This window comes from Cavia porcellus, unplaced genomic scaffold (assembly GCF_034190915.1).
Source record: "Cavia porcellus strain 051 isolate PalLab524CR breed Dunkin Hartley unplaced genomic scaffold, mCavPor4.1 scaffold_10, whole genome shotgun sequence".
Taxonomy (NCBI): domain Eukaryota; kingdom Metazoa; phylum Chordata; class Mammalia; order Rodentia; family Caviidae; genus Cavia; species Cavia porcellus.
The window spans coordinates 62361191-62373461 of NW_026947493.1; the positions used below are offsets into that span (position 1 = coordinate 62361191).

Genomic DNA, 12271 nt, shown 5'->3' on the forward strand with positions numbered 1-12271 from the left:
ATATTTGTCTTTGTATTATAAAAATGAAATCTTCACTTCATTAATTTAGTAAAGTCGGCTTGTTATATGTAAATTGTAAATGTCAAGTTGTTAATAATTATGCGAAATAAATGTCTTTATAAAGGTCAATGGTAATGCTAAGTGAGTTAAAACTATAGTAAACATGAAGGATAGTCTTCGCCATGTTAATTTGCATTTACTATGTGAAACCCATAAATAAAAAGTTTTCTATATTAAAAATTTATTTTGAAGTATGTTAATAAATGTATACATTTGTTAACTTTTACTCCTTCATAGGTTAACTTTCACTTTTCATCAATAATATTATGCCTTTGAGATAAATTTGTTGTATCTCTTCCATAATGGTACTTTCTTGACTTTCAAAATTCTTCTTTCTTGGAACTACCTAACATCAAATCTCAGAAATTTTAAACCAATCTTTTGATTTGTACCAAATATCTCAGCATCTTATATGAAAGTCTTACATTTCCTACTACTTTTATTTATTATTTTCACTCATTTTATACTTTGACTTGAGTCTTAAATATGAAAGTTTTTTGCATTTTTGGTGCCTAAGATCTTCCCATAACCTATACCATAATATCCGAGACTACTGTGAACAAAAATAAATTGATAGAATTTTTCCAGTAGTCCAGATATTTTTCTTTAGGTTTTCTCTGCCTCACATGTTTAGAGCATCTACTTCACAGAAGCAGGCCAAGAATCCTGGACTTCACTGCAGGACTAACCAAACAGAAATAATGTCAACCTACCATATATCTTCTGAATGCCCTGCAAATCATCATTAGGAAGTTTGAAGTTGTCTGTTTCCATATACTGGTAAAATGGAGCCATGATGGCAGTGGGATCATTGGAATGTTCCAGTCCCAAAGCATGTCCCAGCTCATGAACTGCTACGAGAAATAAGTCATTTCCTGTGAAAATGACAAGAATGGAAATTAGTGATATACAAGCAAGAAACTGCTGAAAACAATTTAGCATTGAGGCTGGGGATTTAGTTCAGCGGCATAAGCACCTGCCTTGCAAGCAGGTGGTCGTGAGTTCAATCCCTGGTACCGATAAAAAGTTAAAACAACAACAACAACAACAACGACAACAACAACAATTTAGCATTAGCAAAATATTACCCCCGCTAAAAATAAAGTGAATTGTTTACTTCATCTGGATGAAGTTATCAAGGCATTACTACCAGCAAAATTCAATTCTTATTTTAAAAAGGTGATAATGATATAAAACATTATAAAAAATTATAAAACTTTAGAAAATGGAAAAGAACAAAATAAGAAATGCAGGATCAGAAACTGATACTACCAAACTGCTCTTAAAATATTCTTCCAAATATACAGTACATGGTACATGATATCTAACTTTTATAACTTTCACATATAACCTAATAGGACTTATTTACACATAACATAATTCTGTCAACTTTGTGAAAATCTTAGGGCAGATATAATCTCTGCTTTTATATAGATGAGTAAATTAGGCACAGAGGATGTACATGCTTAGAACAGCAGATTCTAATATTTATACAATTGTAACTAGAACTATAATGATTCTGATTGTAAGATTAAGGCTTTAACTTATTGCTTGCTATAAGTACAGAGAATACAAAAATGCAGAAGACTTAAATAAAAGCTGTCTTCTAATGATCATATTAACAGGAATTTCAATCAGAGCTGTAGAAATATCAATTCTCCTTAATTCACGTATGATTCTAACAAAATATATAGATTTAAAAATTGCTGTATTGCTCCAAAAATTCTTACTGTAAACCTGCATAGTATTACTGCAAATTCTGCAGATACCTGATGCGGCTGAGTGCAGTTAAAAGTCTGTTGAGGACTCTGTGTCTATCTCCTCCTGGATTATCCTAACTAACCACACTTTGAAGAAAAGAGTCCCATAGCCATACTTGCTAAAAATTTAGTTGGATCATGGGAGTAAGATTGTTATATCTCTAAGTGAAAGTTAACATGATTGCTGATGGATTACTTGCCACAAATGCAGATAATTTCAATGAATGTCACCTTAAGGAAAATTCTTTTTCAACAATTTTTAGAATTCACACTGCTAATTCCCTAGACAGCCCTATTTTTTTTTAAACACAAATAAACATTTTTCCCACTCTGGGGTAATCTATCATGGAGAAATAGATGAAATCATGGGCCTGGCTCTTTATCAACATTAGCACACTGAACTTGCACCACTGAAACATTTCCAGGGAATTACCTGATTCTCAAAGAACAATTGATTAACTGCTGGTCTGAAATAAATTCAGAATTTTAAAAATGAAATAGGAATTGCCATTTTTGGCCTCAAAGAACTTACTTTCTCTTATTATAAAATTACTTATTTGAAAATGAAGACACTGAAAAATGAAGCAAATTATATATATATATATATATATACACTACAGTAAGCATATATTATCTACAAAAAGCTTATTATGCTATAGGCATCATAAATATTTTATTTGCATTTTTTCATTTAATTCTTCTAACAATACTGTAAGTCACCCAGTCACTTTTCCCAGCTCCATTTTTAAAATGAGAAAACAAGGCCTGGAGACAGCATATACATGTTTCTAAGTTAAATAGTAAGGCAGAGTTGTATTCACACTTGTCTCATTCTGAGTCCAGAGGTTATATTTTAATTATTACCATAGATTGCACAGTTAGTATGAACAGCAGATTAGTAATATAGTCATATGAAAAAAAATTTCATCCTTCAAATAGTGCATTCATTCTATGACTGTCTTGCATGCCTACTGTGTGTTAGGCACATATCTATGATTGACAACATAATAACGAACAAATAAAAAAACCTTGCCTTCATAGCACTTAAACTCTAACAAGCAGAGACTGGAAAGAAAGACGGTAGAGGCGTGAAGCAGGTGCTAGCTACAGCGATAAGTGACAAGGAGTAACAAACGATAGTGATGATGAGGTCAGAGTAGGAATGTGGGCTAGAGCATGTGTGGCATTTTAGATAATACTCAGAGTTTGGCTTCTAATTTAACAAAACTAGGAAGCACTGAAGCCTTTTGAGGAGGCAAGTAACACCATCTGACTTCCATTTTCCCAGGATCACTGGTAATTACTTCTGAGAGAACTGACAGCAAGGGACGAGGGAAGCAGTATGATCAAGATCTGGAGTTACTTAAATAATTCAAACAAAACAGCTGTCAGCCTGGGTGAAAGCAGCAGCGCTGGAGATAGACAGCAGTGAGTGATTCTAGATACACTGAAGGATGAGTCACAGCACTTCATATAGATATGGTGCTAGGAATGAGAAAAGAATACGGTCCAAGATAACGCGAAGATTTTGACCCAGCCAACAGGAAGAATGAAATTGAAATCACTGATGTGGGAAATTACCACCATAAAGAGGGCTGGTTGTTGGTGCGTGCGTGTGTGTGTGTGTGTGTGTGTGTGTGTGTGTGTGTTAAATATGTGATGGAGATTGGAGAGGACCAGAGTTATCAGATGCTCTGTTTTTTGAGTGGTAACTCACAGATGATTTTTAAATGTTTAGTGATTAGAGATGTCAAATCCAACTGGATACATGCCAAAGGGATTTAGGAGGCAACTGTAGACTAGAAGTATAACATTAAGACAGATGAGCGTGGTTAGGATAAAACACATGGGTTAGTCTCAGAAGCATGCACAAATTAACTATAGGAATAAAAGACAGGGTATCATCTAACACACAATGAATAAAAATAGGAGATAGTTATTCATAAATAAATATGGAAACTACATTATGCAATTTAGGGAGAAGACTTCTTAGGATTTTGTCTCAGAGGATAGTCATAAGTGAGAAGAAAAGACACTATAGTAATTGTTAGTTGCAGAATTTTTAACCCCAGCTCTAAAATAAAGAACATTTTTATGTCCAATCACAGTCACATTTAAATGCAAATCTCATACTAGCCAATGCCTTTGGAATGAATCTGACTGCCACCTGAAATATTATGTTATGTATTAGGAAGATAGACAGGAGCATGCTACAGGCTAACTGGAATTAACTCCCCTTGGGCTGAGAGGGAAAAGGAACTCTTACTAAGAGCAGACCCACTGGCAAAATAAAGGACAATTACAGCAGGCAAAGGACCAATGGAGATCAAGTATTGAATCTGGAAGAAAACCTCTAAGAGATGGCACTGAGTTGGTTGTACAATGAACAGCTGGCCAGATCAGAGCTTAGCAGAAAGATCTGGTTCAGAGTGTAGCCTTAGCGTTTTGGCACTTTCTTTTGGCACAACAGATGCTTCTAGTTTAGAAAAGTCTTAATGTGGCCTTTCAAGAGATACACTTTTTTTTTTTTCCCTCTGAGAAAAAAAGCTTTACCAGTTCTTCTGCGTGTCTCAGGTCAAGTCCTCTAATTAGAAAAGAACATACCCGGAGCACTGCTCCTAGATAAACACTTAAGAGCTAATCCTAACACTCTGGCAGACAAACAGCACTTTCAGTCACTCACTAAACTCTTGGCTAGGAGCCCAGCAGCGTCATTAAAGTCATTTTATATCATCAGATATTTCACTGGGAAATAATCTCTTGGTTACAATTATTTTCTTGGCTAATAAGAGGAATATAGAAAGACAAAAATAAAACAGACCTAAGAGTCATCAGTTTGGAAGAGTGCTAGTAATTTCACTTCATGCATCTGTTCATATCAAATGAGTTAAGTATTTCCTAATCACCATTTCCAATGGGTGGAGTCACTCCTTATCTCAGGAGTAAGGTTTTAGAAGAAAGTTAGGATCAGGATATGAACTTATGACCTACGGAGTATGTCACAGCACTTATCATCAGAAATGCTGGCCAAGGGCTCCAAGTCATTGTCATGCTTCAAATGATTGGCAATAATGTAATTAAGCACTACTCCCAGCTCCACAATAGTTTAAAAGGGCAAGTTGTTAAATAAAGTACAGCCCTATGATTTGAATTCCAGTAGGAACAAAAGTTGTTGGCACATGATGGGATTTAGACAATTAGAATGCACAAGACCTCTTTCTTAGCAATGAAAATAATAACTACTTCTGTAACTTATCATTAATTCACATTATTTGAGATTCTGGATTCTAATATGCCTTGATCTTATCACCATCCATGCAACAAAAAGAAATCAGGCTTTTGGTTCTTTGTACAGAAATAGTACTTGCTTCTTTTGCAAGATTTTGAATTTTGAATTTGTGGCTCTTAATTGTATCTCTAATCTCCTTTCCTTTGTAAATTCCAATGCAATTTCAGAATACTAAACTGTGTATTATGAACGATAATGCATTATTTATCATTTCCTTGTCATAATTATGTCTATATTTTATCTCAAGCTCTTTCACCACCCCCCACATCTGCATATGCTATTTCCTCTTCTGACATATGCTGAATGTTAAAAAGTGACTATATAGTATTTCATACATAAAACTTTCTGGATTTCTATCCAGTAATTCTATAAGCCTACTCAAATATTCGATCAGCAACACTGTTGAATCTGCTTGTTTCTTTGTCCTAACCTATAACTTTGACTTTCTGATGTGTGAATTTCTCATTTCTTTGCTTGTATATTTGTACTTTTGTCAAATATGTTTCAATAAATTATGATTTTTACAAAATCTTATTAATCATTAACAATGAAACCCAAAGTCATTCTCTGTAAGAAATCCCACTGCCTCTGATTATCCTGAGACTTTGTAAATATTTTAATTATTAACACATACTATATTATTTCTGCTCTTAATACTTTTAAAAATTAAATTATTAATAGAACAAGCATGAATAGATTCATAAATTAAATATTTAAACATAATATTTTGAAATCCATGCCTAGAATTAAAGCAGATATCACCAAATCTTTGATTAGTAGAAATTCCTTTAGTGCTTAGGAAATGCACAGGATAGAATGCTTTCTTTGAGCCTCATCCTTCAAAAATTATGCATACAGCAAGTTTCTTTCGTGAAGACTCAAAGCATAAGTGGAAAGATGCAAGCCTCATTGATGGCCCCAACAATATCCGCCATTTGGTCTTCACGTTTACATTATATCAGGGTTACATTCGGGTTGTCCAGTGTTATATAGAAAACTTCATTGACTTTCAAGGTTAAGTCATAAAATACACCTATGAATCTATCTTTGTCAGCCTCGCTTTGCTTTTTCTTCTCATCCCTTTCCCTCCACCTCTTCCCCCTTTCTCTCATCAATCACTCCAGAGAAATCAGTTGCCATGTTGTGCAGATAGCCCTTCAAAGACAATACACGGTGAAAAATTGAGGTAACCTGTCACCAGCCCTGTGAGTGAGCATGGAAGTAGATCTCACCACTTCAGATGATTGCGTCCCTGTCAACAAGAGTATACATTGAGATCCTATGAGTCAAAGCACCCAATTCAGCTGCTTCTAGATTCATTTTCTGAACTAAGTGAAGTAATAAAAGCTTGTTATTTTAAATTACTAATTTTGGAGCGAGTTACTCTGTGTATTAAAAATCATTAGTATGGTATATTTTAGCACTTTAACCTTCCCTCTTGAGTTAGAATTCATAGGAAAGAGTAATTGAAAAGATCTTATTAGCTCATAAGCTGCTCTGTAGCCTGGGACATAAATATTGTGCAATCCTACCAGCTCTGAAGGGTCTAGCAGTAACCCTAAATCTGAAGGAAAATCAGGGATGGAAACATGCCAGAAGTGGAGACACCAATTTTTTCTTTGCCTCCTTTGATTTCTGGAGTTTGTAACAACTGATCCAGCACCTGCAACTTTGATGCTGCATGTGCAACTTTGTTCCCACTCCATTTACCCTTCACTGAAAAGATGGGCCACTCCCCTGGAGGTTAGGAAAACCTTGGATTCCTGGCAAGGAGGTAGAGGAGTTGGGTAGACAGGTCTGTGAAAAGAAAGGCTACACTTGAGCAACTTTGAATGTGTGCTGACCATCATGGACTATATTTTTGTTTATGCAGCGCTGGGGATCAAACCCAGAGAAAATGCTCGGCAAGTCCTCTACCACCGAACCATAGCCCCACCCACACCTATGTTTTATTACTTCCCCTTTCTTACAGCACTTTTAGAGCCTGAACCCCTTAGTCAGGCAATCCCTATGGAACAGAGAGGTGAGGTACACATCCTGGCTACTCGGGTACGGTTTTGTCTTATGAGGAAGATGCTCAGAAAAGCTGATCTTGGGGAGATTTTTCATTTGTCTCTTCCAGGCACGTCTACTATTCTACGCAGGATCCAATCCCTTGCAGGCTTGCTTCCCTCTTCTTGCCTTCTCCCTGCCTACTATCTTTGTCCCCAGCACTCTTCCTCTGTTGGATTGCTTTCCTGGTGCCTCATGCTAAAGAACGATGCCCTAGCTTCTCCCCCAGATTATCTTCTCCAGCTCAGTCAGGCATAGACTGCTATGAAACCAGTTTGATAGTGCAGTGATTTAGTAGTTGCTTACCACTGATGAGCAAATGCATTGCAATGAACTTAAAATTACACATGCACTCACAAGTCCATTGAATAAGTTTTATTGAGCTTTATTTGGTGCCAAATCTAACTTATGGATGCCCAGAATTTAAAAGTGGTTTCTTTAGGGTTTAGTATTATCACTGCCCAACCATTTGAACAATCAAAGGAAAAATAATTTATAAAATGATCTAATAAAAGCATCAAGGAGAAATAAGAATTAACATTCTGATGTGCTGAGTAGAGTACTAGGTACTTTATATCTATTTGTAAATCTCTGCTCCATATATGTTAGGTTTTATACAATGATTACTTTAAAGATTATGAAATTGAGACTTTCATAGACTTTTTGAACTGAGCAAAGTTACATACTAAGTAGAAGAAACATATTTAATGCATGACTATCCCATTGGATAAATTTTTATTAATTTTATTAGTAAAAAGGTCAAGAAAAGCGATTGGACGCTTTTGCACCACCAGTGGTACAAACCCTGTAGTGGGTCAATCATGCCTGTGCCACCAGTGATTTAAGCCTGTGGGAAAGTGTTAAAATTTACTACCTTCCTGCTAGAGCTTCCATAACAAAATACCACAAACTACCTGAATTAAATGATTTTGTAAGGTGCCTGGTGCTGAAAGCCGGAGAACAGGTTATTGGCATGGTCAGTTTTGGAGAGGAATCTCCTCCTGACTTACAGAAATACCCTTCTCTTTATGTCTTCACAATATGGACAGAGTGGCAAAGAAAGCTCTCTCAGAACTCATCAAGTAGGTCCCATCTTCATGACCTCCTCTAACCATATTCATCTCCAAAGATTCTCTCTCCAACAACCACTTTATCCCCGGGGAATTAAAGATCTCATATAGAAGTTTTGTGGCCATTACAATTCTGTCTATAGCACTTCCTCTGTACAATTCCAGCAGCTCAGAGAATTTTAATCACTTTCATTGTTTCTGTTGGTTAAGTTTAAACGTCTTAGAGAACAGATATTGTCAACAAAGAAGGGAACTGCATTACTATGATTAGGAGAAAGTTCTAGTATATTGACATTCATTTTTAAAATTCTGTCACCAGCATTTCCTCAGGGCTCCCTTGTCAATGTGGTTAGTTTGAAGCATGTCACCAGTGTACACTAATAAGGCTCAATTAAACTCTGGGCACTTAAAGTAGAAGGGAAACAGATTGCCATCTACTACATCTCCTCAAACCAGTAAAAATATTTTTAAAGTGGCCAAGTAGCAAATATTTTAATTAAATAAATTCTTCAGCATAAATCAATATAATTAAAACAATTTAGGTCTACAATAGCCAGGTAAAGTGGAAAACTTGGAGGAACAGGGCCAAAGCATATTTAAGAGTCCTTTAGGTTATACTTTGTTTATGATGTCCATACTTGGTGAATCAGAAGCATCTCTTAATTAAAAAAAAAATGTTGCTGAAACCAAGCAGGTTGGGATATGGTTGACTGTACCAGGAGAGAAACAAGGACTTTCCGGTAACTTCTTCTCCACTTAAGCTCCATTAAGTTTCTAAAGACATTCTCAGCTGTGTGCCATGCTGTTTGTTTATGAGTGCTTTGTCAGTGCTGCTTTTTCCCTGGGGCAGCTATGTCTGATTAGTCAGAATGATTCTGGAGGTCTATTTGCTCCTTTGCAGCTGCTGCAAAAAAGATTAATGTTAGTGACTACTTAATCAACATTCATCAAAGAATGACCTGCAAAGGCAGTTTTTAGGAACTGATTGAAATTTTTTGACATATTATTATTTGGATAGTATGAAGGATTATTTGTATAACCATGAACAATTTTTTGAAAATTACTAATTATCTTCCATGTGAAGAAACTACTTATAGAATTACTGAACTATTAATAACCATAACATATAATTGATTTTTCTACTATGTTAGAAAATATGAGCACCAAGAGCTCTAATGATCTGGGTCTTCATTCTTACTTAAGGAACTGAGAATTTAGTTCAGTATCTTGGGGCTCTTTTGAGCTCAGAAGACTCTCAGAGACTCTGAGAGACCATGGAACTTCTCCCAAGAAGTATAATTACCTTAGGAAAGAGTTGCGTATGATTATGGAGTTATCTTTGCCTCACTTAAATTCTATAAAACAAGCCAAGGTTTGAATTCCCCATTATATGATGAGTAAGTTCTGGAGATGGAATGCACTATGCTGATTCTAGTCAACAATATGCTATTGATTACTTTTAAATTGCTAAGTTAATAGATTTTACATGCTCTCACCACCAAAAATATTAAAAAATAAAAAGGAGAAATTAGGTGAGGTAATGAATATGTGAATTAACTCTATTGTAATCACCTCAGAATGTAAACACAAATCAACACATTGTGCACCTTAAATATATGCAAAAGAGAATAAGACAAGCCAATTTTAAATCTTCACTAGATATTTACTGTGTAAAATTTTGTACATTATTAACCTGTGCAAAGTTCACTTGTGAAATCTATCTAACATCACCTTATGGTGTTGCTGGAAAGTTAAACAAATATTTTACACAGTGCCTGGGACTTAGTTTAGTGCTTAAAGAAAGGTAGTGGAAGCAACAATAATACCTATGACTTCTACTACTGCTTATATTCCTGTACGTTAAACATTTTACAACAAACTTTTAAGAGAGGTAAGAACTATATGAGAAAAACTTGAAGCTCTAGTACATTGTATCAGGTCAGGGTTCTAAATGTCAATGTTGACTTCACCAAAACTAATGCATCCATCTATTAAACACCGTCACAAGAACACACAGCTGTGAGTGACCAGATGAGACATTAGGATCAAGTTTTAGGGAGCTCTGAATACTAGGTTTAGAGCATGGTCAATACTTGGAGACAAGAGAGTCCAGTATTATCCAAGTTTGACCCTGAAATGATATTGGTGCTGTGTGGCCTGAGTACGCAAGGATGTTTGGAGTTAAAATATAGCCACTTCCAAGGACAGCGGCAAGAGGATTCAGTAAGGCAGAGTTCCTTATGTTTGCACAATTAATAATGTACAGGTGAGCAGAAGCTGAGCTAACATGATGAAGGGAACGGAAAAGAAGTTTCTGGAGCAAGACAGGAAAATCCTTGCATAGCAGAATAATTAAAACAGTTTTTGAATTTTGTTATTTTGTTATCAAAATAGAATTGGTCATAATCTGAAAGGTTGTGCTTTACTATCATTACTGCCATCATAGGAAAACTTAAAATTTTGTTTTAATTTTCAATTTTTTTCTTTATCCTTTGAGATATGCTTTGACATAACAGTCTCATCTTTGAGAAGGCCGCATCTGTGGCAAAAGTCATACTCATCATAGTGTTTCAAAACTGAATCCCAACTACTGGGGAGGCTGAGGCAGGAAGGTTACAAGTATGAAACAGGCTTTGGCAACTTAGCAAGACCTTGACTCACAATGTAGGAAAAAGTGAGAGACATGCATGGTCTGAATTCAATTCTCAGTACTTGAGGAAAAAAACACACACACAAAATCCACTGCTTATTGCTTATTTGTGGCTGACTAGAACACTGTGACTGTGAAGAGATGAAACACTCCAGTTAAGAGCCACAAGTATGCTGGACTCTCTGGTGTCCTCTAGCAGCCATTTCTCTCAGTGTTTGTACCTGACCTAACATTCTGTAATACGTAAGCTCATTTTCTCAGAATGTAGCCCAAACTTAACCAACCTCTAGGCTCCATCTACCCTGAAGCGAAGAATGCTCTAACATCTGAGCTGCAGGCAGTGACACACACCTGTAATGCCAATTTACTGGGAGGCTGGGGCAGGAGAATCGTGAGTTCAAGTCTAGTCTAGGAAAGTTAAAGACTTATTGCCTCAAAAGTAATTTTAAAGGAGTAGGGGCTTGGGAATGTAGCTCAATGCTCAGATCCTGAATTTAATATCTATTACCCATAGTCTCCCCCACCCCCACAAATAAAGATATCTGTGGTAGCAAAAATTTATAATCCTAGCACTCATGAGGCAGTGGGTGACCAGGTTGCATGCTACCTAAGCAATTTATTGAGAAGCTATCCCAAAATAAAGGAAACCGAGGGGTAAGGGGCTAGGAATATAGCTTAGTGGTAGAGTAAAAATATTTACCAAAAATTGATAAATGCATTTATTTACGACTTTTTTTTTTTTTTTTTTGCTTTGTGATTATAAAATTTCATGCATCTCTTCTATGGGAAAACATGCCATTCAGGTTAAGAGACTGTTCCCAGGGAACAGTCAAACAATACTCTTTCTCATTTCCTTACCAGAGTTGTTATTTTAGGTTTGACAATTGCATACCTTTTGCTGTCCTCTTGCCAGATTTACAATCCCAGAATGTCTTTCTGATATGTGATCACTAACAGAGATGGGTTTAGTTTCTATGAGAAAGTTGGAACCACACCTAGATTAGTGCCAGTAAGCAATAGAAGTGGTCTAATCATATTAATTAGCCTTCCTTTTGCATTTATTAACATCAATCATGACTATACAGTTTTAGGGAAACCCTGGGGAAATAATTTCCGGCTGCGGAAGGCAGGCACTTAAGAACCTGGTGTGGTGGGGCCATCAGGGTGCCTCAACAGACCCCAGTACCCTCCTGGTTCATTTTTACAACCTGAAGGAAACAAAACTTGGAGAATAATTGGGTCAAAATTACCAGCACTTGAGGACTAGAATAGAGCCCCTCACCAAAGGAATGTGTAAGTTCTACTGTGAAAAATACAGAAGAGAGAGTTAACAGGAAATCAAATGAAAAGGAGTTCCAGAAAGTTCTGAATGAGTTTTTGTGTCTTGAGT

The 12271-nt window shown here is 36.1% G+C and overlaps 1 protein-coding gene across 1 annotated transcript in view; it reads right to left on the minus strand.

The window, feature by feature from the left end:
- Mmp16 (matrix metallopeptidase 16) overlaps nt 1-12271 on the minus strand; it is a 252987-nt gene that overhangs the window by 81952 nt on the left and 158764 nt on the right. Inside the window, exon 5 of the mRNA XM_003479993.5 lies at nt 774-935. Within this exon, the coding sequence (XP_003480041.3) occupies nt 774-935 (162 nt within the window). The remainder of the gene's footprint in view (nt 1-773; nt 936-12271) is intronic.